This window comes from Amphiura filiformis, chromosome 20 (genome assembly GCF_039555335.1).
Source record: "Amphiura filiformis chromosome 20, Afil_fr2py, whole genome shotgun sequence".
In the NCBI taxonomy this organism is placed as follows: Eukaryota; Metazoa; Echinodermata; class Ophiuroidea; order Amphilepidida; family Amphiuridae; genus Amphiura; species Amphiura filiformis.
Genome location: NC_092647.1, coordinates 12327723 through 12345567, shown reverse-complemented (window position 1 = coordinate 12345567; position 17845 = coordinate 12327723). Strand labels below are relative to the sequence as shown.

Here is a 17845-nt window from a genome sequence, read left to right as displayed (position 1 = left end):
TATGAACACAGCAGAGTGCCGAATACGCAAAATTGCTGTTCTGAGTAAACGGCGTTTGAAAATCTTGGTACCATACCATTGGTCCTACTAAAAATTTAGAACATTCGTGAGCACTCATTTGAAATGTATATTATAGAAGTGAATGTAAACGAATTGTATGCAATACTTGCATGTTCCGAAACAATTGATATATCCCGCAAATGGCATTGGAACAGCTATTCGGCTTTATGCTGTCATTGCATATTTTCGCGCGCTTCGCGCGCATTTGTCCAATTCAACCGTTCATACTTGGATCATTTTAGCTTCAAATTGGCTTAAAATTAGCATAATCTTTGCACTTCGCGTGGTAGTTATTAAGAGGAACTTAATCTAAGAGCAAAATGCAACTTTCAATGTTCATATTTGATTATTTGCAGCTAAACATGGTACTTTCGCAACGCTTCAACATATGTTCAAGGATTTTACACCAACCTCCCTCCCCCACGTCACAAAGAAATTTACACCACTGCTACTCCCCCCCCCCAACATACACGCACATACTTATGAAGTTCTGCACTCAAAGGGGCCCGTGCGTTCACATTGCCACCGGGCCCGTAATGGCTCTCGGCGGCACTGGTGGGCCAATCTACACGAGGCGCTAAACAGTTCTAAATCAATGTGCATTACTGAAATACATACTTTTATGAATGTTGACTTGCCATAGTACGCTTAACGCTTTTCTAAACGGCGAAAATGAAACGCTGTAACAGAAAGAATGTAGCGGGCAAATATTATGCCACGCGTAACGAAAGCATTACAAGACACATGAATTGTTGTGCTTGGAGAGCGATATATACGCGATAACCACGCAATGCAGTATAGCGGTACGCCTGTTTAGACGCTTTGACAATAATGGCGCGTTAATGCGGATCTGCTCTTCCGTGTAAAAAACTGTACAGTACCACATGGTCGGTTATACTTTAACTAAAAACAGCCCCGTGGTGTTGAAAAATAAGATTTAAATAGAACTCCGTTGGAAAGGTATGAAAATATCTCGCAATTCATAATATTGCATTGGGTTTCAGATAGCAGACGACGTTTTTCCATCATCAAAGTAGGCACTTATTGAGCTAGTAATGCTATAACATGGTGTTGTAACTGATCCGAGTGAGCTCTGGTATCTCCCCTTCTTGGAAATACCCAATTAGAATTACCCTCCGTACACGGTTGTTTGATGTATATATAATTGGCTTCATTATTAACTAAATGCAAACTATAGATGGCGCTATTTATCCTAAATCATATTTGCAGGCCTGCATATATGTTTATTTGCCAGGGATAGGTGATTAATACTGCCATTAAAACATCTGGAATAGGTGAAACAAGCAACAAGGAAATTTCATAAACATATTTCATCAAACAATAAAAGGAATTATCATTATTAAAAGCTTGAAAGAGTAATTTCCAGTAACTAAATAGCGCCACCAATTAAAAATGCTATTAAAGGGAATAATTTTGTAAAAGAGGGGAAATCAAAGTTGAGAATGACTCAAAAGCATCCGTATACATTAGCATGATATCACATTTAGCTGTTTAGGCCTAAAATTTGGTTGTACATGATGTTTTGTTTGAAAAACTAATAAATGATCCCATCAAACAACCGTGCGTAACCGTACATGATAGATGAGGGAATTTGAGCAGGTTTTGTCTTCCTATTTTGGAGTGTTGAATGATGGTTGTTAAACGACGCAATAATTCAGAATGGATTTACTTAAAACAAATTCGAGTGGTTATAATTCCAATGCTTTAAGGTTATTGCTGGATTTAAAGGATTAAGGTTAGAGACAGTGGTGTAGCCAGATGATTTGCACTAGCAGTAGCACAAAATTATTATTGTTAATTGTATCAAAGTATATCATATCAACGGGCTAAAGCATAGAAATGACGAGAAATTCGGCAGAAGAGTTACTTCACCTGTTCGAAAACTGAAAAAAAGATGAAGAGGAATATAATGAAAGACAGAGACAAAAAGACTAATTCGCGTCTAAAATTCTGACAACTAGACAGAAAATGCCGTACTGCGCAGGTCGGCAACCAATCCCAGCGCGCCTTGCCCAGATGTGAGACGCGAAATAGACTTTTTATCTCTGTCTTTCATTATAAAACACTGAATCATCTTGGAATTTCTAGATTGTATAGTGGATTTATGGCCTTTCATAACATTAATCTACAAATTAGATGGATCTTATATGTTGCAGTTGGAGGTGACCGAATTGTACATAACCACATTGGTCAATCATTTTGATACAGCCCGATTAAAAATTGTTGTAATTTCCTTCTGGTATACCAGAGCATAATTCAAAATTGGCGATATTTTTGCTAAACGAATTAATCTGTAAGAAATATTTTGTACACAGACATTATGTAACCAGAGGTTTCCAGTGGTATAAAAATCTATTTTTGTTGTTGAGAAAAGTGGGGGATGAGGCTGTGGATAACGAAATGCCCTTTTAACATCCTTTTGGGATGCTTTATCGGCGATTTTGGTATATCGATGGCCAGATGGGCACACAGCAGAGATAAATTGCATAGATTTGGGAGTATGTGGGCAGTTTGTTCTCAAAAGTGTCCAATGCTGGTAACATGGACGCTTTATGCAAGTTTGGTGTATTGCTCAGTCGTAATACAGGGTGTCCCAAAAAAGAGGCCCCTCATTGCGCCCTCTTTTTCTCCTATTTCTGAAAAGTTTTGAAGATATGCCCTTTTGAATAAAAGTACCCGTTTTTCACTCTGTCCACGGATAGCAAACAAAGTGGTTGGGATCGCTCATGCTGTGGAGTGGCCTGCACGATCACCAGACCTCACACCACTTGATTTTTTTCCTTTGTGGGAAAATTCAAGTATACGGCGCACAAGGATGGTACACAACGCAATTGATGCAATGAGGACCAGGGCTGAAACCTGTATTCGCCAAGGAGGCAACCAGGTAGAGGGCAGAGCAGCACAGTAAACTCACTTCAGAAGAACCAAAGACAAACCAAACAGCCTTTTAGGTCTACTTTTTATCCTAAATAGAGAAATGACTTATGTTGTAAATAAAAAAGAAAGCAAGAAACAACAAGGTAAGAAAATTAGAAACATAATAAAACAAAAAGGCATAAATAACCAAGAAAAAATAAGTAATAGCAAGTAAAGCAAAAGAAGTCCCATTCGGCATCCATTTTACCCACAAATTAATGACACTATTAACAAAATCCATTGCACATAAACCCACCGGTAAAGCTCATTCCATAAATAAAGTTATTTCATAAAGTTATAATTGAGGAATGTTTGATATTGTGTACTTCTTTTCAATCTTTGAAGAAGCCGAACCTTCTCCGTGGACAGAGTGAAAAACGGGTACATTTCTTTAAAAGAGCATTGGTTTATTAAAGCTAATGACTCAAGGTTTCTTTACATACAAACATATATTTGATCAACTTTTCAAAAATAGGAGAAAAAGAGGGCACAATGAGGGGCCTCTTTTTTGGGACACCCTGTATGTACAGGTATATTTTAATGTGCCCCTGAATAATCTAATTTATGGCCTTTCATAGCATTAATCTACAAATTAGATGGATCTTATGGTGTTGCAGTTGGAGGTGACCGAATTGTACATAACCACATTGGTCAATCATTTTGATACAGCCCGATTAAAAATTGTTGTAATTTCCTTCTGGTATACCAGAGCATAATTCAAAATTGGCGATATTTTTGCTAAACGAATTAATCTGTAAGAAATATTTTGTACATAGACATTATGTAACCAGAGGTTTCCAGTGGTATAAAAATCTATTTTTGTTTTTGAGAAAAGTGGGGGATGAGGCTGTGGATCACGAAATGCCCTTTTAACATCCTTTTGGGATGCTTTATCGGCGATTTTGGTATATCGATGGCCAGATGGGCACACAGCAGAGATAAATTGCATAGATTTGGGAGTATGTGGGCAGTTTGTTCTCAAAAGTGTCCAATGCTGGTAACATGGACGCTTTATGCAAGTTTGGTGTATTGCTCAGTCGTAATACAGGGTGTCCCAAAAAAGAGGCCCCTCATTGCGCCCTCTTTTTCTCCTATTTCTGAAAAGTTTTGAAGATATGCCCTTTTGAATAAAAGTACCAGTTTTTCACTCTGTCCACGGATAGCAAACAAAGTGGTTGGGATCGCTCATGCTGTGGAGTGGCCTGCACGATCACCAGACCTCACACCACTTGATTTTTTTCCTTTGTGGGAAAATTCAAGTATACACGGCGCACAAGGATGGTACACAACGCAATTGATGCAATGAGGACCAGGGCTGAAACCTGTATTCGCCAAGGAGGCAACCAGGTAGAGGGCAGAGCAGCACAGTAAACTCACTTCAGAAGAACCAAAGACAAACCAAACAGCCTTTTAGGTCTAATTTTTATCCTAAATAGAGAAATGACTTATGTTGTAAATAAAAAAGAAAGCAAGAAACAACAAGGTAAGAAAATTAGAAACATAATAAAACAAAAAGGCATAAATAACCAAGAAAAAATAAGTAATAGCAAGTAAAGTAAAAGAAGTCCCATTCGGCATCCATTTTACCCACAAATTAATGACACTATTAACAAAATCCATTGCACATAAACCCACCGGTAAAGCTCATTCCATAAATAAAGTTATTTCATAAAGTTATAATTGAGGAATGTTTGATATTGTGTACTTCTTTTCAATCTTTGAAGAAGCCGAACCTTCTCCGTGGACAGAGTGAAAAACGGGTACATTTCTTTAAAAGAGCATTGGTTTATTAAAGCTAATGACTCAAGGTTTCTTTACATACAAACATATATTTGATAAACTTTTCAAAAATAGGAGAAAAAGAGGGCGCAATGAGGGGCCTCTTCTTTTTGGGACACCCTGTATGTACAGGTATATTTTAATGTGCCCCTGGATAATCTAATTTGGAGAATCTCCTTGAAATGACCAGGGATGATCCAGATGTAGCCTGTTTTATCATCACTATTCAACATAATAATATGTCCATACATATATTTGACGTGTCATGTCAAAAGGAGACACTTTTGGGCAGGATAGTAAATGGAGAAATAGCCAAAATTCTGCCCGGGAGTGATTTTTTCACAATTTGGGTTTGCTGCAAATTTGTAATGTTGTTAATGTTAAAAATATTGTCTGATAGTTTCAGACCGGAATATAACTGGCATCTTGTATTTTTTGAGATGTTTTTCAAGGTAATTCCTACTCTCAACACAGTCAATAATTTTTTGAAAGGCCGATATCTCAACTTCCAATTTTATAATACCATAACTTACGAACTCAATATCTTCGCTTAGGAATGTCCGATTTCATTGGGGAAAACGGCGTAGTGGAGCAAAATATCTCTTAATTTAAGATATATATATATAACAACCTCAAAATTGATAACCTGCCAAAAGTGTCTACTTTTGACATGACACGTCACATATTCCCTGAAAAACAGTCGGTTCTTTTGTAAACCATCCTGAGTGGTGGAATGAGAGATGTAAAAAAGAGCAAGATCTCACGCTTAGGTGGAAGGCTCTTCAAAGGCCTTAAGTACAAGCTAGACGCCATCATGTCTTTCGGACCTGATGGTATCCCAGCACTCATGCTCAAAATGGCTGCTTACAAACTCCCCTTGCTCGCCTTTTGCACATGTTAACGCAATGAAAGTGTGCAAATGCAAATTTTACACCGAGAAAAGTTAATTGTGGCCTTAGGTCTTGTTATATACCGTAGTAAAAGGACAAAAGGACAACATTCCTGACTATAATGGCATATCCACATACTTTTTTGCCGACCCCCAGTCACCCAATGTGATTTAATTAAAGAGAGAAACGAAAGACTTAAAGGGAAAGAACAGTGTTACCCTCGAGTGTTACCCACCAGATGTGCTCTGTAATAAATAACCAATGTGTATTTTTTTTGTTCCTTTCCTCTACCATGATAATAATTGATCATAAATTTACTTTGATGTAATTAAGGTCACGTACAAATTACGATATTATTTTACAGACTACATCAAATATTAATAAAACATATACGTAATGAAATGACAGTTGTAAATTGTAATTACCGGAAAAAATCTATCCAACCGAAATTGTGCAAATATTATAGCATATAATATTTACTTTGTTCTCTTTACTTTGCTTTCATTTCATAATTTTCATATTAAATTTTCGCTTTCACAAAATGCCCGAAGGTTTCCCTTTAGCCAAAACATGAGCAATTTATTTAACAGCAGTTGGATATCACTATGAAAATGCTTAATTTGGCTCTGCCAGAATATACTTTTTCGGTGAAACTTATCTAAACCATTTTTATAATATCTCATATTTCATATTTAGTGTCAAAATGCCTTCAAGCTTCAAACTCATGTTTTCTTAGGATCCCTGTTCGAGATAACCCATCTTGGTTTGCGTAATGTACACTGCAAGAACTTTGGCACGTTGCGTAATGATACAATAAAGAAAAACAGAAAAGTTAAGCGACGTCGTCGATAAAAATTACAGCAGTAATGTAACTTTATGATGATATGATGATGATTCCTTGGGTGAAAATGATGACGATCGAAATTAAAATAATTATTAATATTCACTTTCGAGTAACATTCATTTCATGAATACGAGTATAAAGAAATTTTGAAAAAAATGTTGTAGACATTGTGTAAACTCCCTTGTCTTACTTACACGCTTTGCTACTAAAGTATGTATTTCTAGGCCAAATCCATTATACTATTATATTTCATATATTTGGTACCAAAGGATCGTTATGGGTCTCCTCTAACCAGTGATACCAAAATAAGTACCTAAAATACCCCCCCCCCAAAAAAAACACAGTTGAAAGTTCATGTCCTTTAGAACAATTTCACAAGAGCAAAACAATGTTAAAACCATGGATTTTACTGTAGAGACCTGTAGAGTGGGCTTTGACAACACCCTTACCCCCGATATTTGAAGGCGTTGGATTAGTCAAAATATTTATCACTAAAATGAGAGCGCTAGATACGATTAGCTTAAAATAACACTAAAATGAGCGATAAAGATGAATACGATAATAGTCATTTACGTGTAAATACGAGTGTTATGTATACCGAAATGGAAAACCTTAGGGAATTTGGTACACCCCCTTCATCGTAAGAGGTCCTCGGAATACAATCAACGTGTTGGATACAATCAACGCACTATACGGTTTATTGTTCTGTTGTGTCCGATTAGAGAGCTGACATATTGGAAAATGTTGCCAATCAATATATATGAGAGTGTGCATTCAACGCCCAGTTTTCGAAATTGGGTGATTTGTGTTTGGCAGATGTGAAATACATCTGACTGGGTGTTTTAATTACATAACGCATAAAGGTTTTGGCTTCATTGAATGGCTGCATAGTGCTGCTATATGTTTAGTTTCTCTAATAATAACTACTATTTTCTTTATATATTTCTTTCTCTGCATTCTTTCTTATACCTACACTTTAGGGGCCTATCACTCCATCGCACTCCTTCTCCCTCTTTCCCCTTCTCCTTATTCCTTTCTTTTTCTTTTTGTCTTCCTCCCCTCCCCTCCAATCTCGATCGCCCAACCGCTTCTCCTAATTTCACCTATCGACCCCTCCTTCACTCCCTCACTTGCCCCTGGCTTTTAAAATGGGTATTTGTCATATTAAGAAACCCATTTGACTTTATTGAATAGGCCTATAACCATGATAACAACATATACTGCGAAATAGTTATTTAATAGAAAGTGACAGAGATAGATATGGACCTACATACCTGGCAGCCACGCCACGTTGTTACGGGTAATCAACCAGCAATTCTATTCAATTTATTTAAATGAGGCGCCTAAATTAAGGTGGGTGGTAAATAACTATACATCGACGGTAAAGTGTGCTTTTGTGTGCTGGTGAAGAATAAATCACACACGAGGGGTGTATGAGAACAAAAGGTACCTCACGCTCAAGTGAGCACTTTCACATGACTTTCTTTTGATCACTTATTTAAAATAAGTTGTCAGGTCAGTTACCTATTTAATGGCGGAACCCTTTTGTCCTGAACAAAAGGTACATCTCGATGAATAGCTTGTCGGTAAATCAAATTGGCACAAAGGAACATTGCGTTACGTAATCCATTGCTTCTCAACGTTATATCAATCCTCTTTGATTACAATACAATGTCCACGGAAACTATACCATGCAAACGCACCCCCACATACATCTACATTCTACATTGTTATAACAAAGGCGGGTGAAAGACCCCTTAAGAATGTACTTGGCCTATGTCATGCCAATTTTGGGCTCTTTAGAATATTATTATGTTATCGCAATCTTAATGATTATATTGACATCAGGAGCGAAGATTTGCCGTAGCCAGAAAATCTGGTATGGGTTTTGCCCCATCGACGCTTCGTAACGGGTCGGCCCCATCGGGATAGATGAGAGTAAATCGATGTAGTAGATGGGTAAAGAAGATGAAGATTTGTATCTTGGCCATGGACTCTCCTGGACATATTCGACGACCTGCAGATGAGAACATAGAATACAGATTAATTGGTGGATATTACAATCTAAGTGCGGATAGGTCTGCACCAGGTTCGGCTGCTACTGGCCAAGATGATGCGATCTGACTGATGATTCACCATGGCAGTGAAATTACAGCGCTTTGAGTCCTTCAAGATCTAGCTGGAAAAAGGCGCTATATAAATCCGAAATTATTGAAATGAAGCTCATGTAGTAGCTAATGATATGAAGCTTATTTAGTAGCTAAAGAAATTACCATGACGACCAAGTAAAACTAAAACTAAAACTGAATTTTATAAATTTTTGATACAACCTGTGGATATCGTCGAAGTGCGGCGAAACGCATAGCCAGGCAGACAGACAGACAGACAGAAAGACACATAAAGCAGACACACACACCCTACACACCCCTACACATATCGCTCATGATGTTAATATAATATATTTCAAAGGTTTCTGATATTTACCAATGCTAAATGGAATCAACTCCGCTTGTCGTGTTACTTTCCCATCTCGATTTAGAAATCTTTCTGGTTTGAATTCTTCTGTATCATTCCATATTTTGGGATCATGATGCACGGCCCATAGGTTAGACAACAATATAGATCCTTTAGGTATACGATACCCACATAATTCAGCATCACAAGATGCTACGTGCAAGGGTGCAAATCGTGAGGTACTTCCGAATCTTTGGATCTCTAGAAGAGTGGCCATGGTGAGCGGAAGAGAGTCCTTGTCTGACATGATAGGCATGCGTTCGCGACCAATAACATTGTTTAATTCTGCTTGCACGGCAATTTGTACATCCGGGTATCTTAGCATACAGTAAATAGCCCATCTCATTTGGTTTGACGTTGATTCAACACCTGCAAAGAATAGAAGAGTAATTGTCCCTCGAAGGTTCCTATTAGTAAGTAAACCATCTCCAGAAGATTGCATTTCTTTCATAAATATATCGATGTAATCTTGAAGATTTTCTGGGTCGAAAGTAACTTTGTGTTCCTCGATTATATTATCCATGAATTGTAATAGTGCTGTTAGGTCTTTACCTAATTGGAGCTTTCCTCTGGTGGGTAAATATCGGAAAATTGGTATAAAAGTACCTATTCCTCGCATTTGTTGTTCAATCCTGTAGATAGATTTCAGTAAAAATTGAAACTCCTCATCCGTATAATTGTAGCGCCTTCCAAATACAAACGAGCAAATCACATTAGCTGTTGCTTTTGTAAACATTATCTCGGGACTGAAGGCATCATTGGCATGACGAGAGATTTCCTTGACGAGTTCCTGACATTCGGTGATTATCATAGACTCAAAAGAAGCTTGGCGACTAAGATTACGAAATGTAGCAAGTGTAAAGTTACGTTGTCGCTTCCAAATTTCTCCTGACGCGGCGCCAATACCTGTAATAAACGAGATAAATAGTTTTAATACATATTTTGGAACCTTTTTGTTTTACATAGTCCTACACAATTTTGAAAGTATTATACAATTATGAACGTTTTAATTATGTTTCAAGCACATAAAATTATTTTGACTTGCTACATACAATGTCAATCTGAAATGCTGAGCTTTTAGATAAGGTCTGTCAAATTATGGAAAATAGAGGTTAATCCACCTCTAATGGAAACAGAATTCATTTTATAACCATTCATTTCAGAAAATTAATAAACTCAATAAAAGTCCAAAAAATAGTAGTGGATAAAGCAGAGATCTATGATGGTGTTCCACAGGTGTCCTCCATCGTTGCTCAACGGCGAGCCAGATTTGCAGGCCACTGCTACCGTGCAAAAGACCAAATAATTTCAGATGTCATCTGTATGAGGCTTCCACGAACATGTAGAGGAAGAAGACCATTCAACTACATCGACTGTGTGGCAAGGACGTCAATCAAGAAATTAATGACCTCCCAAATCTGATGGCTGATAGAGATTCCTGGAAAAGAATTGTAAACTCTTTCTCGGATGCGTCCGCAAGATAGAAGATAGATAGATTAGTAGTGGATAAAATGATTTTTCAAATTTGCAACAGTTTCAATTATTATGTGAATTGTTTGTGTGAATTGCTTGACAAAGCTACGTCAAGAACATCCTCTCACAGACTTGGACGCCTCCCCCAAATCTCTAATATAATTAACGTCAAGAACCAGTGGCGGCACCAGGAATTTTTTTCGGGGGCATGGGGGGGAAAAGTGAATTCAGGGGGGGGCAAAATCGACGAATTGCCGCAAAAAGTGGAAAAAGACTTCATTCGTTGATATTGTTCAATAAATAAAGACACGACGATCCAAAAACTTACGGATGATGTAAATTCAAAAGTTGCAGTTTGCTCCATTGCATGCCCTATTGATTTGTACCCAAAGCTTTCTCGAACAAGAAAACTAGCGCCGTGCCTTCATTGATTATCACGTTGTTGATTAGAACACGAAAGTGCAACAAATAAGGCCTTAAATCAGAGCTATTTATCTTTGTTTAGGATATACAGGCGTAAACATAACTGGTACCTCAATTCTCTTACTGTATAGCCAGATAGAGTTCATACAAAACGGCGCTACTTATATGATTTTTTAAAACTGTAAGTTAAAATTTAAGTCAAGTTAAATAAGCTTACCACCTGCTAACATTTCTGTGGCAATAGAGTTAATCGTTGGTCGGTTACTCAAGTTTGGATGCTGAAAGGCCTCTTTAATCGTAGCATAATCCCCTAACACAATAATATTAACACCGCATATATTTACTGCGAAAATCGGACCAAACTGACGACCCATTCGTTGGAGAAAAACCGGTAGTTGCAGACCAGAGCGGTATAACTTGACAGCAATAGACGCCAGTGATCCAAGTACAGGCCATGCAAATGGGCCAGGAGGTAGACAACTTAGTCCTCGTCGATGCCTATTCCACCAATATATTGTTAATGCAACCACTTTGAAAGTGAAAATATAAATCAAGCTTGTAGAGTAATACTGAAGAAAGAGTGATATCATGGTCGGTGCAGTGTCTGGTAAATAATGGTAAAAATAAAGATTCTTTAAAAATCACACGCAGTATTTAGAATCACGATAGCCGATAGCTGACACATTCCTACCACATGCAACAAGTCCAATACGTGTACCTTGGCATGCACCCAAATTAAATTGGAACATGCAAAAGTACATGATTTTGCACGTAGCAACGATACACAGGCACGATCCCTTGCACACCTTATACCCTTTGACGTTTCACCTATACCAGCATAAATCTCGGCACTCAAGTTTTGTGGTGTAATTGTTATTACGTATATCAGATTTTCCAGATTTATTTTCAAAAAATAGTTATCTTACAATGCATGTACAATTTTCAAATTATTAGGTTTGGTTTCTCTTTTGTTCAAAAACCAAAAATCAAGGGATTAAAAAGTAGAGCAGATCTGGTCTGCAATCATAACACTATTATGCTGGGAAGACACAGTATAAGCTAGTATAGGGTAGCCTATATAACCATAATGGCCTATATTGTGCTAACATAATATGCTTCTTATCAGATATCTATCCCCGCGGGGGATGCAATTGAAATCTAATTCTTACTTCAGATAAGGCTGTCGTAGGTGGCAAATTTCATGTCACCGTATATTTACACCCTGAGTTCTTCACGCGCGTATATTGAGGGGTGGGGGGGGGGGGCTTTGTTTGTTTGTATGAAACAAAGCGATGCATATGGAGATGAATTGATTATGAATAAGTCTATTTTCCCCGGTAAGCACAACCCACACCTCTTACCCGAGGCTCCCCTCTCCCCACTTATATAATCTCCTTTTCCCTGAGTGTCTCCTTCTCCCACTCCTCGCCTCACCTACATTCGATATCTGCTCTATGTCGAGTTCTCCTCTCCCCATCATTCCCTTTCTACTTCCAATGCTCTCTCCCATCTGTTGCTCTTTCTTCCTCCCCTTACCTCTCCTCCTCCTCCACACACTCTCTTTCCCCTCTATCTTCAATTTTTTCCAGTAAAAATTGCTTCAATAAAAGTCAGTAGCTTATATCGGAAGTCATCGATTGTCGTATCCATGTGATAAGGAGATGAATCGATTTTGTTTATAACACATGAGTCACCCCTTTTGTAATGTCGAATGCAAATATTTCGATGGTCTGTATTTTTTCACAGCTAAATTAGCTATAGTTTATTGGATTTTCAAAAGCAATGTATATAGATTTCAATGCAGATTGACTTGCTCGATTTCTCTCCTCGTGAATATTGCACTGCGAAATTTAAACATTTCTTTTGTATACTTAGATCAGGTAACAAACTAAGTCATTTTCTTCTTCACACCATTTTTATATTAGAAACTGAAATAAAAATCGAATCCCCTTCCTACAAATTTTAAGTTTCTAACAAAAGGTAGAAACAAAGATATCAATAATCTTGTGAGTCAAGAGCTTAGGCTGGATAATAGGAAACCACGTGACCAAAACCAAAACTCAATATTTGAAATGAGGCTTTCTCTTGACTCAAATACTAAGAGTTGAATTTGTCACTTGATTTGATGGATTGACATTCTTTTCTTCGATTTGTTTATTTGTCATTATTGTATTCTTTATATTTTGTCAAGGAGCTAGTGCGTGCTTTAAGGTTAGCAACTATTTTAAACTGTGATTTGGTAGTTCACAGCATCTTGCGAATGGTAGTGAGCTTTGGCAAAAATAGCTTTAGAGTCAATGTACGATCTTTTAGAATGATTTTTGGTAATTTTGTTCAAACCTGATATTTTGGCGTATTTGCAATGTTTCACATGTCCCAACCAGCATCGCATTGCGCTGCGGTAGAGTCCAGACATTCCAGACTATAATGGCACATCCACGTACATTTTTGCCGACCTCCAGTCATCCAATGTGATATAATTAGCTTGCGATCCTACATGTACTTTCTGTGCGCTAATGATAATAAGTTATATTTAAACACAAATAAAGACAAATAATGGAAAAGAAGTTCAAAGAACAGTGTTACCCAGCAGATGTGCCCTTAATAAGCAATAAAATAAAGTACAAAAAACCACGTTTGAACGGGAAACAACCACACTTGCTGCGCTCTGTAATAAATAATCAATATGTTTTGTTTGTTCGTTTCTTCTGCCATGATAATTGTTGATCATAAATATACTTTGATTTAATTAAGGTCATGTACAAATTACGATATTATTTTATAGTATAATACTTTGTTATCTTTACTTTGCTTTTGTATCATAATTTTCATATTAAAATCTCGCTTTCAAAAAATGCCTGTAGGTTTTCCTTAAGCCAAAACATGAGCAATTTATTTAACTGCAGTTGAATGTCACTATAAAAATGCTTAATTTGGCTCTGCCAGAATATACTGTTTCGGTGAAACTTATCTAAACCATTTCATAGTACAATATAATATCATATTATCTCATATTTCATATTTGGTGTAAAAAATACCTTCAAGCTCACGTTTTCTTAGGATCCCTGTTCGAGAGAATCAATCTTGGTTTGCGTAAAGTACACTGCAAGAACTTGGGCACGTTGCGTAATGATACAATGAAGAAAGAAAAACAGAAAAGTTAAACGACGTCGATAACAATCAGTAATAAAAAGTAACTTTATTATGATATGAATATGATTCCTTGGGTGAAAATGAGAGCGAAATTAAAATAATTATGAATATTTACTATCGAGTAACATTCATTTCATGTATACGAGTAGTAACAAAAACAATTAAAAATTAAGTATGGCTCAGTAGCTTTAGTATAATTGTGACGTGTCATGTCAAAAGGAGACACCTTTGGGCAGGTTATCAATTTTGAGGTTTTTACATATCTTAAGTATAGAGATATTTTGCTCCACAACGCCGTTTTCCCCAATGAAATTGGAAATTCCTAAGCGAAAATATTGAGTTCGTAAGTTATAGTATTATAAATTTGGAAATTGAGATATCGGCCTTTAAAAATATTATTGACAATGTTGAGAGTAGGAATTACCTTGAAAAATGTTTCAAAAAATACAAGACGCCAGTTATATTCCGGTCTGAAACTACCAGACAATATTTTTAACATTAATTACATCACAAATTCGCAACAAACCCAAATTGTGAAAAAGTCACCCCGGGCAGATTTTTGGCTATTCTCCATTTACGATCCTGCCCAAAAGTGTCTCCTTTTGACATGACACGTCACAATTTAGTACAGAGCAAACTCCCTTGTCTTGACGTGCGTTTGGTTGCAGGCTTTGCTACTAAGGGGGAGGGGGTTGTACCAGCCGCCCTCAGATTTCAAGGCCACACCCCTTTACACTGTTCTATTTCATATATTACCCAAGTAACACACAGTTGAAAGTCCATGTCCTTGAGAATAATTTCATAAGAAAAAATATCAAAATCATGGATTTTACTGTAGAGACCTGTGGCGGGCTTTAACAACACACTTACTCCCGATATTTAAAGGTGTTGGGTTAGTTAACATTTGCATCACTAAAGATGGATATGATGAACTTAAAATAACACTAACATGCGTGCTAAAGATGAATACGATTAGCTTTAGTCATTTGAAGGTAAATACGAGTGTTATAGGTAGAGTGGTACACCCCTCTTTGTAGTAGGAGGACCTCGGAAGGAATGTTGATTACAATACGATTTCCTCGGAAAGAACACCAAGCAAACGCACACTCCACACATACATCTACATTCTACATGCATAAATATACTGCGCGAAAAAGTATCCTTACACTTGGAAAAAAATCCCAATCTATTAAAAAAAAATATGCTTTAGTTTTAAAACTAGGATTTTTCGCAACTGTAAGGATACTTTTTTGGCGCAGTATGCTTACACCCACACTTAGGGGCGCACCATTAGATTTCCAGGGGGGGGGGATGGGAATTTTTGAAAAAAAAAACTTCGCCCACTAGTGAGACGAAAAAAAACTTTGCCCACTAGTGAGACGAAAAAAATTGCCTCACTGATGAGTAAAAAAAAAAATCCCCCACCCAACTTTGTATAAAAGTATACATTGAAATTGAAAAATAAATACTTCGCCGCCGAAAAAAAAATTCTGCCTGACCCTAACTCCCATGCCCCCCTGATAATCTAATGGTGCGTCCCTTAGTCACTTACAATAAATGGTGTTGATATACGAGTCAGACATCAACGCCTATGTGACAGTTTCGACTGGATTAAGGATTGCCTTTCTCTTGACCCAAATACTGAGAGTTGAATTTGTCACTTAATTTGTTAGATTGACATTCTTTCCTTCGATCTGTTTATCTTCCCTATTATTGCATTTCTCTATATTTGGTCAAGTGGTAGTACGCGCTTTAATAATGTGTCTAGTCCTATAATATACCGTCCTACAAGAAGTGTTATTGAATAGGTAACGTCGAAGAAGCTAAGAAAAAGAGCGATTATTTGAGCGGAAAATTGCAGCTTCAAAAAAAAAACAAAAAAACAAAACAATCGCAGCAACTATGAGGACTATAATTAAAGACCGAAATAAAAAGACTGAATTGCGTCTGCGGTCAGGGCAAAGGTGTGGCGTGATTGGTTGCTGATCTGCGCAGTGCGCAGCGCAGTCCTTATTCGTAATGCCTGACTGTAGATAATACTACCAAAGGTATGAGGAGGATGACACGATGTCGGGTGCAAATAACTATGGGAGTCAGTGGTTTTGCAAAAGGGACTGGTGGCCAGCTTTGGTATGTTCTAGAAATGGGGACGAAGACCTATTAAGATCTTGCGTGAAGTTGATGAAGTGCGTAGTGTCTACGAAGATTGGCCTCGATTGATACGTAACGGGCAAGTATTGCAACGTATACGGGCACAACTGTATGTTCACCTGATCCTCACGTATGTACATGGAAAACACTGTGACAATACGAAGTGTATTGTCACGGTGAAGACCGTGCTTGTAAGAGTATGATGTATGCTAGCATACGTATGGTCACGGTGTATACCGTTGTCAAAATACCACGTACATTAGTACAGTAATAACGCCCTCTGTTGGTCATAATTACGTATTTTCAACGTAGTGAAGAAATATTTGAGGTAATATGCGACCCCATAGAATATAAAAAGCAGAATATTTATATGTTAAAAATCAAAATGAGGTATGGGGCTGGCTGGGGGTGGCTACGGGTCGTTATCTCAAAAGACAATATTGCTAAGACAATATTGCTAAGACAATATTGTTCAATGTTGCGCCGCAGGCTTATAAAGAAACAATGTTGCTCCAAAAACAATAACAAACAAGCTTAAACTATAAATTAGCCCCCGATAGAGGGTAGGGCCTGAAGAATGAGGGAAATTATGGGGTAAAGAGTTTAAAAAAAATGTAAAAGTAGGCCTATGAAATGGGTGACGAGCTGTCCGTAAATAAAACAGAATTCTCGGGCCTGCCGGCCCTGCGGCCTTGATGTTTTTGGTTGATACTGGGACCCAGCATCAACAAACAACAATGAGTAACCTTAAGGGTGACGGGCTGTCTCTAATTTAAAACAAAAATAACCTTAATGTTAAAACCTTGAGTAACCTTAATGTAACGAGCTTTAAATGTAACTTCTAAAAATACTAGTTTTTATATTCTATAGTGTTATATTACCTAAAATATTTCTTCACTACGTTGAAAATACGTTTTAAAGTGAATTATGACCAACAGAGGGCGCTATTACTGTACTAAAGTACGTGGTATTTTGACAACGGGATACACCGTGACCATACGTACCGGTATGCTAGCATACAGCATACTCTTACAAGCACGGTCTTCACCATGACAATACACTACGTATTGTCACAGTGTTTTCCATGTACACTATGCGTGTATTGTGTCTGTTTGTTTTATAATTTTGTGAGCGTTAACTTCACTCAAGTACACGACCGACAAAGGGAAATCCTGGAATTTAGTAAATTAGTAACGCACACCATCCGTACCCAATTACCACGGCGTTGTTGTTACAGTGAGTGCTGTCATTTCAACAATAAATCACGTGGATTTACAATATCAATTCCACTTGCAACGAAGTGATAGATTTGTACAAGTACCCTGTCATTGACACTTCATCAGCAATCATGTGTATTTTGCAATAATGACATTTTCAATTCCGTTCGCTATGAAGTGGTAGATCTATCCAAGTACCCTGGTGTTGTTGTTGTTGCAATTAGTGCTGTCACTTACTGATGAGCATTTAGGCGTAATACTGATATTTCAAAACAATTACTCTTCAAAAAATTCTCAGAAAGATATTTTTAAACAAAAGAGTTAAACAAAAAGTTGTGGAGAGCAAACCTTTATACCCTATTCATTACAAGGTCATTCTTTGTGTGTCCACACACATGACTTAA

At 37.3% G+C, this 17845-nt stretch overlaps 1 protein-coding gene across 1 annotated transcript; it reads right to left on the bottom strand.

The window, feature by feature from the left end:
* Positions 1–6851: 6851 nt before the first annotated feature.
* On the bottom strand, positions 6852–11583 carry LOC140142566 (cytochrome P450 2U1-like). The gene is made up of 3 exons (XM_072164560.1): positions 11138–11583; positions 8995–9930; positions 6852–8527 (listed from the first exon to the last, which is right to left on the bottom strand). The coding sequence occupies exons 1-3, from the start codon at positions 11508–11510 to the stop codon at positions 8355–8357; spliced, it is 1482 nt and encodes a 493-aa protein (XP_072020661.1). The 5' UTR covers positions 11511–11583; the 3' UTR covers positions 6852–8354.
* Between the last annotated feature and the right edge of the window lie 6262 nt (positions 11584–17845).

What these genes read in the sequence shown, in the direction of transcription:
- LOC140142566 (XM_072164560.1), bottom strand. Translation starts at nt 11,510, where the DNA reads ATGATATCACTCTTTCTTCAGTATTACTCTACAAGCTTGATTTATATT. An exon ending in CACAGAAATGTTAGCAGGTG is followed by an intron (nt 9,931 to 11,137) that starts GTAAGCTTATTT and finishes CGTTTATTACAG; the next exon opens with GTATTGGCGCCGCGTCAGGA. An exon ending in GTTGATTCCATTTAGCATTG is followed by an intron (nt 8,528 to 8,994) that starts GTAAATATCAGA and finishes TCTCATCTGCAG; the next exon opens with GTCGTCGAATATGTCCAGGA.